The sequence below is a fragment of the Falco biarmicus genome, chromosome 3 (genome assembly GCF_023638135.1).
Source record: "Falco biarmicus isolate bFalBia1 chromosome 3, bFalBia1.pri, whole genome shotgun sequence".
Taxonomy (NCBI): Eukaryota; Metazoa; Chordata; class Aves; order Falconiformes; family Falconidae; genus Falco; species Falco biarmicus.
The window spans coordinates 20,327,372-20,346,565 of record NC_079290.1 but is presented as its reverse complement, the minus strand read 5'-3'; the positions used below and the strand labels follow the sequence as shown (position 1 = coordinate 20,346,565).

Genomic DNA, 19,194 nt, shown 5'->3' with positions numbered 1-19,194 from the left:
GAGATGCTAATAGCATATGAAATATAAAAGGGACTTTATTCCTCTTGATACAAAAAGTGATGTGAGAATTCAGTGAAAAATGAAACCCAAGTATTTTAAAGCAGTATGTACTCTCTGTAAGGAGAGCAGCTGTGATGAGCACCTATCATATCTACCAGGACTCTCTTTCTCGTTCGTTGCTTAAGATCCTCTCATTTGTAATAGAGGAATATTGTCATACAAGGCTAAATGCTGATGGCTTTTCCTTCCTTTACACACGGGAGAAGAATATATTGAATACTCCAGCTCTGTTCACACGTGGTTTAAAGAACAGGAGTACAGTCTTCCTCTGCAGCCACCAAAGCCTTTGGCTTGCACTGTGAATGATGACTGGCCCTTAAAATTATGTGAGCTTTTGGTAACAGTACTCCCTGTTGCCTTTTTTGGGGGGCCATGTCTTTGCAGGTGTCTCATTCTGTAACTGAGGGCAATGGTAATCTTTTTATTCTTTTTTTTTTTTTTTTTTTAATGTGACCTCTCTGTGCTCCCTTCCTTTAAACATCATGGCAATATGTGAGGCTTTCCAAGCCTGTCAGGGCTGTGCATCATCTTTCCTCCATGAAATTACAAGCTGTGGTTAGGGCAAAGGTTGTGAGCTCTCCAAGAATGACACTGGGCCAAATGTGTCTATGGTTGTATCACAACCACCTGGGCCCTCTGAACTAGGACCTTTAATACTTTTCACCTTCTTTCACACCTGTACAGTGACCATGAAAATCCAGCGCTGGTCAATATTTACTTGGCTCACATATTAACTACTAGACCAGACAGGGAGTAGCACAGAGCCAAGCCCAAGATAAGGCATGAAATCCACATGATCTTTGTTATTAGTTCCTATTTCAGAGTCAAGAGTAAAACACCAGTCAAAAAGTAAACTGAAAAATTTAATTGTTTTATAAAATAAGATTATGAAATTCTATATAAAAATCCAGCTTCTTAAATATGGTACATTCACTTCCTCACAGAATATTTAAATATTCAGGTCACTTATGCTATATTTTCACCGTATTTGAGTTAAAATCATTGGATAAATTAAAACATCCCTACCAAAAGATACCACAACTTATACAAATAAAACTAAGCAATAATACTTTTTTAAATACAAAATGTAAAGAAATTAATAACTCTTACAGCATGCTACAAAATTTTGCCAGAAAAATATATGGGATCATTTTTGTTTAGCTAGAAAATATACAGTGTGCTTTTCATTTCTCTTCCTAAAATTCAGTCTCATACAATTTCCATTTAACTTAATAAATATGTACAACAAAACTGTTTATTCCTCAAAGAATATAAATAGCAAATACTGGAGTAGAGCCTGGTCCGGCATTCTTTTTTCATCTAGTGACTACAGTGGGGCTTTTCAACTCTTGAATGTGCAAAAATGCAGAATCAGGCTCTTAGTGTTATCAACAGGGTAATAGCTTTTACAAAAGTGATTTTATTTTTTTAAAAAAACTCCGACAACACTGCAAAAGACTTAGAGCTATTCCAGTCAGGCATTTCTATAAATAGTAAGACATAATGTAAGGAAACAACGTTCCAGTTTAATTACTGCTGGCAGTAATTAGGGGAAAATAGTCAGTGGAGAATTAAAAACATCTTGAATTAGACACATCTTACTTTCACTGATTTAACTTGGTTCCCTATCATTTCTAAAAAGAGTTTCTGGTATAATCTATACATTGTAAATCTGTGAAGAAACTTAACCACCTTCTTCAGACTTTGAATGGTTCGTTTTGGAAAATGGTATGTTTTCAAGTGTTTCAGTCCATAGATTAAACCTTTAATGGTGTCTTGGTCACCATTCTTTATTCTCCACAGATTGAGAAGCTTCAGAACTTGCTCTGTAGGTTGACATAGTTTCATTGTGCGCTCGATATCCTCTTTTCCCACTTTCTTGCCTGGTAAGCTTACCATCAGTGTGTTAAGATGTTCAAAGGTGAGGTTCAGATGGCCAATATGCTTTAAGACACTATTTTCGCAATGATCGATATCTATGGAAAGTGAAAAGAAAGGTAAGTACAATGTATTACAACTTTACCACAGCCTGCAAAAAGCTTCCCAAAACTCAAGGTGAATATTCTCTCCCATTTTTTTTTTTTAATTTTATTTCAAATAATTCTCTCAGCAATGCTTTTTCTTTAGGCTCGTGAAAACACTTAAGAATTTAATTAACTTTGCAAATACAAACAGCCTCAAATTACAGACTTCATAGCAAGTATATATTCCTACATGCCTGGTTCATTTATCTTGTAAAATGTTTTGTGTATGTGTTAGGGCTCCCAATATTTGGTTCAAGTGAATGAAAATTTTTCTCTTCTTCTTCAGAAACGTCTAGGCGAGCTTTGCTAAAATAGTCATTTTGGTTTTTGAAGTATACTAGACACATCACAGCCTGACATAAGCATGCACACTAAAAAGGAGAGGGGAAAAAACCCCGTGTCTGCAGCATTTTTCAAATCTGTTCTGAGCGGATGAAAGGTCGTTCGAATGTGGTGGTTGTTGATGATGGCTTACATGAAAAGACTTGGCCTGACTCTCATAAAACACCTTGGTGTTAACACTGCAGCACTATTTCACCTTTGACACCTGTCTTGGCAGATTCAGCACAAACAAAGCGGTGAATTGGCATGACAAATAGGTACCAGAAGGCAAAAAGAAGGGAAAGCCTGTCTGTGTATTCCTCAGTCCCATGTGTCCCCAGTCCATGAATAGATGTTCTAGTCCGAGCTGTCAATCTCCACTTTACAGAAGACAAATTGCACTCTCAGTTGCAGGCATCCAGCTCCCTCTAACCTCAACAGCCACTGCTCAGATACGACAGTGAGAAACATTTTCCCACTTGATCAAAATTCTTCCTATGTTGTGCACTCTCAAAAGGCAATCCTGGCTGTGACACCACACACGCTCCCGAAGGGGCTACAAGTCTGGGAAGAATTCAGTGACCAGAAGCTAAATTATCTTCCTGCTTCCCCTCGACTTCACTGTGCTTATGGCATCGATAAAACGCAGTCAAACCCTGCAGGTCCTCCTCAAAGCATAATGTATCACCAGGAGGTATTTGATCCCAAGCAATTTTTAAAGTGCCATTTAGAAGGTTGCTTTTAATATACATGCTATGAAAATAAGGTACCTTGAATAATCTTCTTGACCATATCCTGTTCCTTGTTTTGCTGCTTCCATAATTTCAAAAGCTGGAAGGTCTGTTCCTGAGAACTGTGCCTTTGTTTAATCCTTTCGATATTTTCTGTGCTAACCTTTGTCCCAGGCAAACTGTCTGCTAGTATGTTCAGCCAGTTAGGTGTGAGCTGAGTAGGAACAGCAAACCTGAACAAAGCCTCCTCACACAGGGTTACATCTGAAATGAGAAAGAGAAAAGGAATGTCAATTGGTCTGATGTTACCCTGCCCGTCTCAGAAAAAAAAAGCAAGCAGCAAGGATAAGAAGTGTTTAAAAAACAAACTAATGAGTGATCTTTACAGTGCTGGTGCTCTCTGTGCTTGAGCTCCATTTGGTCTGACCTACAATAATTAAAACTGTACTATAGCCATCACCATAGCAGGCAAATGGCTAACAAGCTAGATATTTTTATCATAAATGCTGAAACACTAATTTTAACTATAATTAAAGGTATGTTTTCAGAGCACTTTTCCTTAATAAGATACATACCTATTCCACATTTCTGAGGTGTCATATCTGCATTTTCCTGACAGACGTTGTCACGAACTGCATTTCCCTTCAATGCTGTTTTGAAACCCAGTGCGCTACAGTTTGTGTGCTTTAGACAGGCTGCTTTGGATGATGTTTCATTTGAGAAAAATCCTTCTGGACATCTCTTACATACAGTGTCACTCTCAGGGGTACCTGTGGAAACAGGAAAATAATGCATCCAATTACATATAACTTCAACTGTGAAAAAAATACAAGAATACAAAACCAGAAGAAAATATTCCTCTCCAAATTGTCATGCTTCTGCTTTTCACATTTCTGATCTAGGAAGAAATCACATTTAGGAAAAAAAGCAAACCCAACACCTCCAATTTTGAAAAACAAAACATGTCCTTTAAGAAAATGATGTTCCTGCTGGAATAATGGAGTAAATAGTACTTTTACATATACTTCTTGCTGAATTTAAAATCAGTAATAACTTATTAAATCAGTAATTTAGTAAAGTAATATCTTTAAATCAGTAATTACTTGAGTCTACTTAGACGTTACATGATGTCTGACCTTCATCTGTCAATTGTAGAAATGTTCTGTCAAATAATTAAACGGCACGAGAAACTGTTCTAAATTTTACTCTGTAGTATCTGCCCAGAACCTTGCTTGAATGGATTACTTTAGTTCTAGCTAAAAATACAACCCAACTAAATATCAACTGAAGACCCTCTGAAAAGTACTTTCCCTGCTCAAATATTAAATTATACATGAAAATAGAATTTCAGTAAAATTTTTGAACTTTTTTCTGGGCTTGAATAAAATATTATTAAAAGCAAATAAAATCAATTTCCAATATAGCAAAAATATTTAATATGCATACGTATGTTTTGCTTTGTGTTTTATTTTTACACAGCATAGTTTTACTTCAGAATCAAAAATATAACACAACAACAGAATGACAATACATGGTTTTATCACATTGACAAAGAGCTAGACAATTGATGCATGAAACCTGAAACAATGCAAAATCTAACCACCAGTGGTAGGAAAGCAACAGCACCAATAATTGTTGAATTTTCACTCTTAATTCATCTTTATTCAGTCAACATTTAAGCAAGTGCCTGAAGTCTAATATCTAATATTGCATTGAACATGAACTTAAGCACATGCTTAAATTTTTTTGAAATATTTGGAAAACATATTTGAAGAAGAAAATGCCTCCATCTAGTGTATTTTGGAAGTATTTACATGTTGATGCTTATTTTAATGCTAGCTTTTAAGTAATTTTATTTATTTTGTGCATTTCCTTAGAGAAAAAGAGTATGAATCTCAAGTTTTACACCAGCTGTGAAATGAAGATTAATACTTGCATATACGTGACCTAGCACTTCTCTCATCAGACAACAAGTGAAAACAAAGAAGTTTTTGTTCATCTGAAAAAACAGAGACTGCGCATTGCCAACCCCCCCAAAATCCTCTGCTTGTTGCAGCCAGCACCCCACCTGCAGCAACAGTGTCTGCCCCTGTGTTTTCTTGTGCAGTGTGAGAGCATCAAAACTCTCTCGGGGCTGCACAGAGCTCTGGCCAAGACCTGTACCTGAGCCGGCAGTAATGACCTTTCCTGAGGCATCTGAATCTTAGCAGCTTTCCCTGCTTCAGACACGCCGCTGTTGTGTTCTGGCAGCAAGGAAGGGGAAGAAAGGAGAGTCCCTGCAAACAGTGCGTTGTTCTGCTCGGAGCTTCCTCTATAACCTCTATAACCTTTGCGGCACAAGAGGGAAATAAACTGGGTAATCCATCAGCATTCTCAGGGTTCAGCACAAAGTCACCTCCCAGCTTTACCACCTTCTTCTTCGCTGCTTATCTGGCCGGTCTTGTTCAGGGCATAAACCACCGCAGCCCATCTGCCTTTCCGCCGCTCCCTCCAATTTGCCTGGAATCCCCCATTCTCCCCAGGGAAACGGCAGCCGCCAGGAAGACAGTGCCTCCTCATACCGGTGCTGCTTCCCCAGCGCATTGCTGCTAAACGCTCTGCCACATGCAGGGCCAACCACAGCAGAAAGGAACAAAACCTTTATCTTGCACTCACAGAAGGGGACTACCAAAGTAAAGTGATCTGCCCAACGTAATCATGAGCAACTGACAGTGGGGAAACAGATTTCTAATGCTTTAAGCTTTAAATGAGACTTCTTGTGTGGCAGTGGAAGCATATTTTTCTACACTTAGGTTTTACTACACTTGAATTTACATCATTACAAAGTTCAGAAAGGCAGAAAGCAGGACACAGTTTGGCCCATGCTTATTAAACTCTCAATTGATGCCTCACCTCAAAAGCTGACTATTGACACAGGGGTATGCAATTATTTTTACATCTTCTTTCCTTGTTTGAGGTCTGCTTGGGACTACCTGGTTCGTTCTGATAGTCTTTTGGAAACCAACTTTACAATAAATTACACAATTCAAAAATTTATCTTCTTCCAAAGTTTGTTTCATTTTGAACATAGGGATTCAAATTTGTCTGCCACGGTTTCACTGTGCTCACAGAGATGCAGCAGGCTGGTTGCTCAGACAATTTAAACTTCTTTGTTCAGCTCCCAAGTGGTCTTTCTGCGAACTTTGTTTCTGGCCCCTTTTGACTTGCTGCCAAGGTACGGTGGAACCTCATTAACCCAAGCCCCTGGGTATAACAATTTAGGTTAATGAAGGTTTATAATATGGAAATGCGGTAGCTGCCAGTGGAAATGCTTAACAGTGGCAAGGGCATCAGGGTAATGCTTAGGTAACCAATTACTCAGGGACTACTGAGCAGCTACAGCAGCGACACTCCTTACGTCAAAGTTGTCCTCCAGTGAGAGGTTCATAACCCAAGAAAGGACTCCCAAGCTGTCATGTGGCACAGCTCTCAAATGTACAGGCCAACCAGCTCTAGTGCTTCTCACTATGTACATAATTCCTAGGGAAGTAATTCTGTAGTCTGGAGACTGGTTGCCTACGGGTTCGTGTCTGAGATGCTTTGATTTTCCATATTCCCTTCCTCAGTACGCTTCTCCAGGCAGTTATCAATCTCTGTACAATGACAGTTTACAATTCTTTCAGGCTGTATTAAATACTGGAGCTAAACTGAGCCCTGACATTTGCCAAATGATAAATGATGTATTTTGTTTTGAGAGAACTTATTGGTTTAACAATTTATGTTGTCTTAAATGAATACACTCCACTGAAAAGTACCACTTCGCTCTGTATCCTCACGAGACACACAGCACAACGCCAGCCTGCTTGACAAAGAAATGGTTGTTTGTTTCATAATAGTAACAGTTTCCCTAAGAGTTCCACTTAGGATGCTGATAATTAATTATTACCACATATTGCTGTGATGCTAGAGCTGTATTAATATTGTTATAATTATACACTTGGTGTCAAACATGTAGTGCTCCTGGTGTTTGTCAAGATATACAGTTGTTTGAAACAGCAGATTTCAAAATGAAAAACATTATTATTTATCACACACACAAATACTACATTCCAGATAATGTTCCTTTAAAAGAGGCAATCCATCATGTTTCTCATTAGAGTGCAATTTGCTACATTTGCTACTGCCATTAAGTTATATATTACAGTAGGAGCAGGGTATTCCGCTGAGAAATGTTCCTCTGGCTACAGTCCAAATGATGCAGACTAGGAACAGGTTCAATTGGCTTTACAATTTACTGTCCTGTAATTTCATCCGGACAAGGCTCTTTCCTAATCTTGTAAGTGCTACGAGTCATTGATGTGTGGTAGAGGTCTAATTAAGTCTGCGCACACTGACAAGCGGTACGTACCTGGCTGCGCAACACCGAATCCAGGAGGACACTCTGTGTGCTTTAAACAAAACTCAAGCTCCAGGTATCTGCCTTCGATGCACTCGCAGACGCGGTTCTGTGTGCTGGTGCACTCCTGCTTGATGTACTGCAGCTCTTTGCAAACGGTGCTGCAGTACTGGCATTCATCATTGCTGTTCCACTCCTCAGCATAGTACTGGTCCGGACACGGGGCACACTGCGTCGGGCTGGTGGCTGTACAGTGCTGCTTCACGTAGCTCCCAGGAGGGCACTGGTCACACAGCAGTTGACGAGATGTCCCTGGGTCGTAATGGGCATACTTGGGGGGAGAGCTGTCCTGGATGGCCCACTTAACAGAAATGTCCAAGAGCTAGCAATAGGAAAATACAACATGGCTTGCTTTAGTTCTGGGGAGCACCGTGGTCACACAGAAGCCTACATTTTAATGAGTTTATGAATCTAATCATGTCACTATCTTAAAAAAAAATGTTTGCATTAGAAATTTATAAAATATTAACCAGTTTCCAGACTCTCCTATGTCTGTCAGAATGGGAAATTTTTACGATCTTATCCAGCAAATCTTCCTGCCACACATACTTCCTTGTTCTTCCGTAGGTGTAGATCCTATTCTTGTCTCATTTACACGCATTCGGTATCACTGGGCAATGACCTTTTACCGCCTGGCACCACAGAACCTGGCCAATTAGTTTCACTGGTGACACGCTCGATGTGCAACAAGGTGGGGATTATGCACTCCTGTGTTCCTAAGTATCAGTACTTCAGATGCAAAAGAAATACCATCTCAGCATACAAATCTGACCAGCATACCGCACCATTACCACAGATACCTTTAAAGGTGGTTCCTTACAATATTTCTTTTCACCAGCAATGAATGGCTAGAACAATATAGGTTTCATTTTAATGCTTTCTATTTAATCTTGCACTGCAAAGCAGCAGCTCCAGGGATAAAACGTGGCAGCTACATCAAGTATGAAGATGCAGCTTCAGGCAGAGGTAAAGAATGCTGCAGTTTATGAAGGGTACGTTGAAGATTTAATTGCACGAGCTGGAAGAGGCCAGGCTAACACTTTTGCTTCCCATATAAAACCACAGGCTTACAGCTGTTGTGAGGACCTGGCTCAGTACTGGCACACGTCGTGACCGCTACAGCCCTTCTGCTTCCTGCAACAGCCTGCTTCGCTGGTGCCACTTGGGATCTAGCGATCTGAGATGACCTTGCCCCTCTGCTGAAACAACCTCCGTATCACATCGTTTTGGTCTTGTAACTGAAAATTTGGTTCTGTGATTCCACCGGCCTATCAAAAAAGTAAGTCCTGGGTTTACTCCCTGTACACTGCCCTGAGCCCCACAGGGTCAGCTGCCAGCTCCCTCTGCCCATCGAGAACATGGCTCTGCCCCAGTGCTGCGTATCATTCAAATTATAGACCCAACTAACTTGTCTTTGTTGCTATTTTAATCCCAGTCAGGTAGCACAGAGTTGCCAATTCCATTTCAAGAACGTTATTTTCCTCTTTTCCAATGCAGATGTCCCCAAAGTGTGAGTGGAATTAACACTTTTTATTCATTCAGACTCTGCATTTCCTAAAAAGGTGTCATCTAAGGGCCTCACTTCTGTCACAGCATGGCACTTCTGAAGTGATAGTCTTATTAAGGTTGCAAAGGACAACTTAATCATTCATCTGCATTAACACAAGTCACAGCATTTGCACCAAGTAGTATTAGGTGCCTAAATTAGGAACTCTTACTGCTTAAGAAAATATTCTTAAGTGCATCCTCCTGTTGCCGGTCTATGAATCCACTTTTTATACAGCTATACTTAGACAGGCTAAAGAATGAAGTGCAGATCACATGGCTATTCCCCACAGCCTCTTTTAGTTCCCCTTGACTAAGGCCTGTAACTTGTTCTAGCTGTGATTTCTACAGATGGAGATCCCACTTTTTCTTGTGGTCTCAATGCACAATCTCTTCTGCTGTGAGAAATTCCTTACTAGTCATTGAAGTATGATGTACCACTCCATTTTCGTTAAATAACTGGATCCATTTCATGTGATCTATTTAACCAGAGGGTGCAGCACATTTTTTAATAGTGAATGGCTTTCCACTGATGAAAAATGCACCCACCCTTGGTAAATCTACAGCTATTACTCTAGTAATAAGGAAGTCCTGGTAATCCCATTAATTGTTAATGTGAACAGTCGGGTTTCCTTCTGTGTTTTTTATTCAGTAATAGATGATACAGCATCCCAGAGTCCAAGACTGGCATGGACACACACATTCCCTTTGCTGAACATAACAGACTGCAACATGCAGCACAGATGCTACAAAGATAAGCATCAACCCACATTTCATGCAGATGTCTGCGGAAACCCAAGACAATACCCAACTCAGATGAAAATCTGACACTGCGAAAATTATTAGAGACAGCAACCAGACACACGGGCAGCGTGTCCTTGTGCAGAAACACCAGCTTTCCTGCTCTGCAATGTACAGCTCCCAACAAATCCCAAGCTGTCACTGCAGCAGAATCTGCTCCTCTCAGTCACGCCTCTGCCCTTGGTGACACATTTTCAGGTGCTGAAAGGTTAGGCGGACCATTTCATGACTGCTTAACTCACCTCTGCAGGAGCAAGAGCAACAACATTTTCTTTATTTTCCTTACCCAGCTTTTTACATTGAAAATCATATATGAGACAAGTGAGAAGTTTTGCTGCAGGGGATGATTCAACATTAAAAATAATTCAAAATTGGTAAATAGGGTATAAGAGCATGGGGGTTTGTAGGCAAAAATGTTTCCTGAAGAACCTACAGCTATGTAAAGCAAGCCAATAAAAAAATGAAAACAATTCAACACAATTTGAGAGGAAATGATTTTAAAAAATTGAGAAAAAATAAAAAGAAATACTTGAACAATACATGTGTGAGATCATGCAAAGCTTTGCCTTTGGAAGTACCAACAGCTATGAACTGTTAATGGCAACCAGAATACTATTAATCTAAATAAACATACTCAGTAACCATAATAACAGGGTTAATAAATCAGGATCACTAAAAGGATGATCAGTCTTTGCATCTGATATTTTCTTTGTCTTTTTAAAAGAAAAGCACATCACGCCTGTCTTCTTTCCCAGAAACACAACTTGTATAGCTGCAATAATCCATCCATCTGTGGCTGAGCCATTTGTGTGCAGGATCCAACACCTTTATTTAGTAAACAATTATGACAAAAGATTCTTCAGTCAAACTAAAGGTATAAATTCAATCAGTATCTCAGTATTTCGCCAGAACATTCTTTACATATTTTTCAACATAGAGCTAGATTACCATTACCATTACTGTTTGATTACTATGATCCTACTAGTACAGTGAGCTGTTGTGGCTCATTGCCACAGGACATTGTAAATGGTTGAGTTCAAAATGTTTCTTGACATAGTAATGGAGGAAAATAATGAAGGGCTATTAAACATAAACATCATCTTTTGATCAGGAACCCCCAAACCACAATTTCCTTGAGTCTAGAGGAGTGTTTTGGGAAAATATCACTATTTTTCTGCCTTTTTCTTCCATCTCCTCTATGCACCAGTTATCAGCCCCTGCCATAGACAGCATATGGGGCTTTTTAGGACATTTTTTCTGGATCATTTTTTTCTTAGACCCAGTACAGCTATTAGTATGTAGTTAAGTACATTTCTAGACTCCAATCCCCAATACCACGCTTCTTCATAAGACTACTGTAGGTCCCTTAATAATACTTAAGAGAATAGATCTGCAAGATTGTCTTCTATGCAGACTGAAAACACCTAGCACACATGAGCATTCTGAATATTAATATGCAACCTGAAAATCAGCAGTTATCCTTGAACTGCCAAACTATCAACTGCCAAAGTAAAAGCAATCTATTTTTCAGAAGTTTTGCAAAAATGCAGGAAGAATAGTGTAAGGTAATTAAGTATAATTTTAGTTTTACTGCAGCAACTTGGCACAAACAGAAGGAAAGACTCTTCTTGTCCCACAGCTCACAGAATAAGTCAGAGGGGAATGTCACTAAACTGTCCTTTCTCCTGTCCTAAGACACACTGAATTTCTGCTTACATTAGCAAGTTGGATCACCTGTTACAGCAGATTTGTAGAGCAAAACAGATGGTGCCAGGCACCTGACATCCACATTATGCATGATTCAGAGGGGATATTTGGACTAACTTCAGTCTGCTCTCGTGGACTGAGCATGCATTAGTGGTTACAGTGCATCTGGTGCGTCTCTGGAGTCCGTCCCTGGATTTACTTTCATCAATCCAGTTTACTTTTGTAAATCCACTTTGTGCACTCCAAGTCTGCCCTGATGTGCAAACTAAAATACAGTAAGTAAGGATAATCAGGAGAGGCCGTTCAAAAGCGTGTTCCCAAATCTAATTAAAATGATAATTAAATGCATTTTATGTCATTCCTGACATTCTCCTCCTGAACTATGCTATAACCAACTTGGTAGCAGATTCTCAGCCACGTAAAACCTTTGACTAACCTGAATGCCCATGTTTAAAGGTGGGCTATGTACTAAACACCTGAATCTCCACTGTAAGAAATGGCACTATTTGAGCACATGAAAATGCCATGATCAGAACTTACTAGTTCTGAACACTGGTCTTCCCAAAAGCTTCATAGAAAGCAGGATTTCTCCTATAATCATGCCAGCAATGGCTTGTTTTGCTTTTGCTGGAAAAGTTCGGCATGTTCCAGTTTGAAAGGAGAAAGAAACTAGAAGTCTGGCTTCAGTTTACTGGAATCAGAAGTAGGGACAACGAGCATGTTCACCTTTTAAGCCTTAAGAAACCAAAGCTGGAGTCTATCAGTGCTACACCTGGCCAAAGTGATGGATTTATCACTCAGATGATTGCATAAAATTCTGTTCATCCTTGTTTAGGAAAGGTTAATGCAGCCTGGAAGAAGTACAGAAAAAGTTTAGCAGGAAACGGAGTAATTAATCTTGAAGAGGTTCTTGATTTGGTTAATAGTTTGGCAAGTCAAAACAGTACCTATAGATACAGTACAGATAGACAGCGAACACACAAGAGAGAACTTTCTCCATTAAAGGATAATGATGGCAAATGAAAAAGGGATCCTCTCATCAGAGGAAGTTTGGGGACAACCTTTTACTGAGAAGCAGGTGCAAGAAAGCCAAGCAGTTTAAATATAGCTTTCAATGCATTTCTGAAAGCAAATACACCATTTGGTTTCCTGGAAGAGCTGGGGAATGGACTGAAAAGATCTAGGCAGCTTCTTTTAATTTTAATCCCCAAGCAAGTCCTTTATATCCCAACACCAATGGAAGCCAGTGATACTCAGTATCTTGTTCATCTCCAACAAATCAACTGCTATTCTGTTTCAGAGTGCACTCAATTGCAAATGATTTTCCTAGGGGTAGTGAAATCCAAGGCTCAGTTTAAAAAAAACATTCCCCAGAGTTGGGAGGTTTTGTTCTATGAGTATGAAATGCTATCAGTAACAAAATAATTACAACAAACCAAAACCAAAACAAAACCTAGTGTCATTAACTACATCTATCAACCCGTCAGGTGAAATTCAGTTCTAGTGTCATAGGCTCATTTCTGAGAGGACTGAAAAACTCAGTCCTCATCCATCTCCCTGGGACAAATCCTGGGTACCTCTCAGGATGGCTGTCTCGTGTGAGGAACCAAGATGAACTGTAAATACTGAAGTACAAGTCTAGTGTAAGTCAGTGTCATACAAGTAAATACTGAGAATTTATTCAAAATGAGTTACTCAAGGTTAAGAAACAATTCTTTCATTGTGTCACTCAACACATTAGACCTGAAGCTGTATTTTTCCATACTATCTTTATGTCAGCATGCATAATGCTAACATAAAAGGCCTGTGCATTCCATTTATTTGAGCCCTTAGAAGATGCTTTTGAAAGAGAAATAATGTGATTGTAAAATTTCATTTTAGATCTTGGGCATGAAAAAAGTACACGCCCTTTTCTTTCATCTTTAAATGTAAGGCAAAGAGCCACTTGCTTTTTCTTGTTGAATTAAAATGAACTGAAAGACAAAGCACATAAAGCAAAAATCCTTCAAGCATCATCCCCTTAAATCACTGCTTTGTAAAAGAAAAGAAAGTGGCTTTTCAGCATATGAAAATATTATTATATAGCTTGGCTTTGTGGTTTTGGGTTGTAGACCAAAGAAGAATGTTTAATTTGCTGAGAAAGATAAATCTGTTTCTGTTTTGCATTCCACAACTATTCCGAAGCATATTTTCCTGCGTGATAAATAATCATTCAAGGCATCTGTCAGATTGCCTCTAGTGTTTGCATTGGGTTCAAAGTAAAACCTCCCAACTCTCTGCTTTCTACACAAAGTATTTGGACAAAGCTAAGGCAAGAGGCCTTCTCTTACCCTCAGCCCTTAGGCAGAATGCCTCACTGAAATCATGCACAGACCCCAGAGAAATCCTAGTGGTGAAATATAGCACTGAAGGATATTAACAACATTCTCCTAATCAACAACTTGTCAAATCAAAACAGTAACTCTAGATCCAGTATGTGACAGTGTCATTCTGGATCAGATCCATGGCCATCTATTGCAAACAACCACTGTAAAATATTTGTCATCGAGGGAGAAGTTACTTTCATCCACGTGGGAGATACTCAGCTCTCATTCTCCCCACCTTGCTGCTCTGGGGGGCCCCATGCAATCACCGAAAGTAACCTCTGTGGGCCAGCGGCTATGCAGCACTGCTGAGCCCAGGAGCTGCCTCAGGCTCACGTAGAGCACAGCCCAGGCAGGGCACCTTTCGGCAGACTGCAGCAGAGCGTCAGGTACACAACACAAGCTAAAATGGAGTCATTTTTGCTGGTTTGAGTTTAGCTTATAAAGCTGTTCCACCAAACTGTTCCAATGCAATCCGCTCACTTGGGACGTAAAGGAACCTACTTTTGTACAGTAGATGCTTCATAAAGTGGAGGCTGCTCCTTTACATAAGGAATGTGACTAGTGACTCTCCTGAGCCACCTGTATTCAAAGCAGGCTATCAACCACTGTCTTCATTTCTGTCAGTACAGCTGTATGTCAGCAATTCAGATCTCACAGAGACTTTGCAAGGCACCATTAGTTGTCATTCACAAAGCAATTTAGGGGTCTAAACTATTGTTTCATTTTCAGTGGTAGAAAAATGACACTCAGCTGAAGAGCAGTTTTACATCTTATCGAAGAAGTGCTAAATTGGAAGTCTTTGTTTCTATGAGTTATATTTGCCTTGAAGCATGTGGAGGAAGAAAGCAGAAAAGACTAACCAGGTATTCACCAGAAGATGTGTCTTATCCATAGCACACATTTTGGAACATTATTCACCAGAGTGACATCAAGATTTAGAGCCAACCCAAACGTGGGATGTTACCAAGATGACTACAGTCTGCCTTTGCACTGAACAGAATTACTAACAACTGACCATCCAGCTCGAGAAACATTATGCCCAGTATTATGGGCAAACAGGTGTTTTTCTCCAGGAAGACCGTCAGAGCAGCAAATCTACTAGCATAGAAGTTAAACACAGAAGAAACAAAATTAAAGTTTCTGTGAGATTTGAATGGTGGGTGTTATTTAAATTGTGACAATATCTTTTAAAAAATTTTCTGGTAACCTTGGTGTTTTATTTTTAACCAACACACATGCAGACAGACAGAAGGAAAGTCAGACAGAAAGATAACTCCTACCCTCGCGGGCTGCAAAGCCACCACTGCCTACACACAGCAAACCCAACAGGCAGGCCAGAAAAAGCATGTCACATGCGCCCAGAGATCCAAAATAGAGAAAGGTCAAGTTTAAGGGTCAAGATAGTTACGTGACAAGTAACGAGATCCAGCTCTGGGGAATTTCTTTTAATTCTGTCTGATTTCATAACACTTGTCTGTTTGTAAGCAGTTTTAGTGTTTCAGCAAACAACACGTACATGCATGCACCACCACAGCAGGTCCCCTTTCTGAAACCTTAGCAAAGAGGCTAAGGCTGAAAGTACATCATGTCCAAAGAGTCTTTTTTAGCTATGGTGTCTCCAAACTAGGTTTAAGGTGAGGGAGCCAAACATACACAACTTTGTACTGCTGTTGTGCCTCTTACAAGTTTTATAAAACGGGTACTAAAATTACTTGTCTGAGCTCTAGCACATCTGACATTACTTAAACTTCACAATAACTTCAAAAAATTGCTTTTAAAACAAAAAAAAAAAAAGGAAAGAAAGAATTGAATGATTAAGCGCTGCGGTATGTACACCACTGACATATTTCAGCTCTAAGACTCATCTGCCAGAGGATTACACTGAACTTCAACAAACACTATTAACTTTACAGGAGAACACGAACAAGCACATTACATTTAATCAAAATCAAAATGCCAATGTGATTATTTTATGACAGCCACAGATAAGAAGACAACCTGATAACAGGCTGTTGCTGAAATTCCCAGATTAACTTCCCGTGCTTTCATGTGACAAAGAAGGGACATCGTCATACATGAAATGAAAAAGTTTTCCTGTGTTTCAATTTGCTGACCACGAGCCCGACAATTTTTGCTTCCCTTGCTCCATTAATTACTTTGGGTTTGTTTCTCAAAAAGCTCTTTCAGAAAGTTGTACGGAGAGTAATAAACATGCATTACTCATCGGATCCTGGAAATCTCGTTGCATTTATGAAGGGCTTTTAAAATAAATGGATCTCAGTTCTAATGCTCTGCCACAACATTAATGCCACTGTACTCACCAAAACAACTCAGGAACAAGTTACTGTGCAGGCATGCATAACAGCCTGCTGTGAATATTATTTTTAATGTTTTTCTTTGAATGTTTTCCTATCCAAAAGATGAATAGCCTCTGAATAGATGTTACACAGTATCTGTCTGTAAGCAGGCTGTAATTAATCTGACATCATACACAATTCCATATGGCTAAATGGATTAAATGACATTTTGAATGATTTGAAAGATTTACTGCACTGCTATCATCTGTAAAGTTGCATCTGGAAGTATCTTGCTAAATCACAAAGTAAACAAAACCTTATTAAAGCAGAGGCTTATACCAGATTTAATAACACAACTTTTTCTGTAATAGCTACTGACACAGCTACTAATTCATCACTTTCTTGCACATGAAACTGAATTTTCTAAGCCAAAACAAGCACTGCACACTTGTGCTTTTTTTCCTGGAGTTTACAGCGGTTTTCCCGGGTAAGAAAGCCAGCCCTGTATCTGGGATACTGACCAGAGCCACTGCAGCAGAGATTACAGAGACAGGCAGGGACAGAGCTTTTGTAAAGCAAAAACAAACATCCCAGCCTACAGTTTCTAAATTGATTGCTAGATATAGTGTTTTGTGTCAGCATGGTATGATGAAGCCTTAAAAAAAGGAGAGAGAAAGACAGGAAAAAAGGTGAAAGGAAAGCAAATCATGCCACTACCTTAAGAATGGGATGAAAATCCCTGCTGCTTCCCTGGAGCTGGACATGTCCATTGCACTGCAAACCTCACCAGGAAAGCTCGGTGTGATGAAATGAAAAGGGTTTACCCAGAAAATGGAGAGAAGGGGGGGAAAAGAACAAAAAAGCCCCAAACCTAAAAGAAAACCCAACCAAAAAAGAAACCCCAACCCACCAGAAGAAAAGCCATATGTCTTTACAGCCTGATCTCTGAAGCTGTAATGCATCTTAAAGCCTATCTACCTCTGAAGAGACTTACCACAAGCGTGCAGCACAGGAACTTGTTCATTGTGGTCGGTGGAAGAAACCTCAGCGAGCTGGGAAATCAGGCAGAGAGTCAGCTCCCGCTCCAGTCTCCTAGCAGCCTGCTTACATCCCCCAACATTAAAGACACGATATATATATAGTCCCGGTGTAACAGGAAGCTTTGGCTCAGCTTTGATCACTCATTCCCTACCATGACCAAACTTTTCTCTCTCTCGCACGCTGTCTCTCCCCCCCCCCCCCCCCCCCGCTTTTTTTTTTTTCCTTTCTTTCTTTCTTTCCTTTTTTTTTTTTAGGAACCTGTAAAACTTGATGACTTAATGGAACCCTTTGAGTGCTGTAACCACAGACTGGAAAATGCAGGAGGGAGTGTCAGGGGCTGGCCAGGGGAGGGTTTAATTGCGCTCTGGCTGGCTGGCTGGCTGTGCCCCCTCCTCTCCCCTGAGCAGCTGGCCCGGAGCAGAGACCAGCCACTGCCCGGGGACGCCAGCGGGTCCCTCAGCGTCCAGGGCTCACGGAGACACGGTTAAAAATCACTGCCAGGGCTCAGCATGGCCGCCCGACCGCAGGGCCCTCCAGCACAACCGGGGCTGCCGTTTCCATGGGAGGCAGCGGGCTCCTTTCGGCTCAGCTCCCCAGGGCTTTCCAGGAGTGGGGCTGGATGGGAGGAAAAGGCCAGGGAGGGTTTGGTGCAGGGAAAAGAGGATCCCGCTGGTTTCCATTCCCTGCTAAGGCAGGAATGCCAGGAATGGTCCCGTTGCCCCTGCCACTCACCAAGGCAGGCCTGCGCAACATGGCGGACGCCCACCCATGGCGGCTGCCCCAGCACCAGCCCTGAGGGGCTTTGTGAGGAGAGACCTGTGGGGACGGTACGGGGATTCTGCACGTGCGGTCATGAGTTTTCCAGTGATGATCAGTGTTTTCAGCAAGCCCTTGCCCACAGGAGAAGCCCCACTCAGGGCCTGTTCTTCCTTCCCCCACTTTTACTTAGGAAAGGGCATTTTTCTAAAGCCATAAGGATCAAATCCTGCTGGTCTTGCCTGCTTGGATTCTCAGAATTTCCCCGGGAACCTGCGTGTACCAGGCGTGGAGCTGAGCATGGCTTTCCAAGCAACGCTGCGCAGGAAGGATTTCTTCTCCCAACCTGCAGATATTTGGAATGTCATTATGGGAGGCTGTGGGATCCTGGGGCAGAAGCCAAAACCAGATGTGCCTACAGTTTTTACAGATGGTTTTCTCTCCCTTTTCACAGGCCAGACCAAAACCTCAGCTCTAGTTATTCCAGCTCTCGAGCATTTGAAATCTGGGGCCCACCTTCACGCTGGGTTATGCAGTTTTGCCCCTTTGAGTCACCAGGCTGTGCGGGATTGGCAAAAGAGTGAGGTGGAAAAAGCCCGCATATTTTTGTATGAAAATTCAGCTACGCTAAGTCAGGAAACCATCTTCTTCAAGAAGCACAGCCTCGCACATTCCTCCTTACACATCTGTAACCATTTGAACACCCACGAAGCATAACCTAAGATTGAAACAGATGCTGATTACACTCATAAGGAAGATAAAAATTCAGGACGCTTGAATTAGTGATGAGTTCTTTGTAAGAGGTGATGTAAAAACTGGCACAGAAACCCTACCAGCTGAGGGAGTATTGTTGGCATCTGTTGAGTAGTAGTCACCACTTGATTACTATTGCACCTTGTATGGGTGTTGTAACTGTTCCTGTAATCTTTTCAGAGGCTTTTTAGTACTTTAGCATCTATTCTTAGATACATTTATGAACATACTGCCCAGATAAAGGGACAGTAGAGCCAATACACAGGCTCTATCTTTACATTTCTGCATTTTCGTTGTGAGGTAGGGGGAAGGACTGTTTTTGAAATGGCCATCTTTGACCATGTCAGGGTATTTATG

General features: G+C 40.7%; 1 protein-coding gene across 1 annotated transcript; it reads right to left on the bottom strand.

Moving 5' to 3' along the window:
* Window positions 1-910: 910 nt before the first annotated feature.
* Window positions 911-17,547, bottom strand: TNFRSF11B (TNF receptor superfamily member 11b). The gene is made up of 5 exons (XM_056333213.1): window positions 17,282-17,547; window positions 7,524-7,893; window positions 3,712-3,906; window positions 3,176-3,400; window positions 911-2,036 (listed from the first exon to the last, which is right to left on the bottom strand). The coding sequence occupies exons 1-5, from the start codon at window positions 17,309-17,311 to the stop codon at window positions 1,648-1,650; spliced, it is 1,209 nt and encodes a 402-aa protein (XP_056189188.1). The 5' UTR covers window positions 17,312-17,547; the 3' UTR covers window positions 911-1,647.
* Window positions 17,548-19,194: the final 1,647 nt, after the last annotated feature.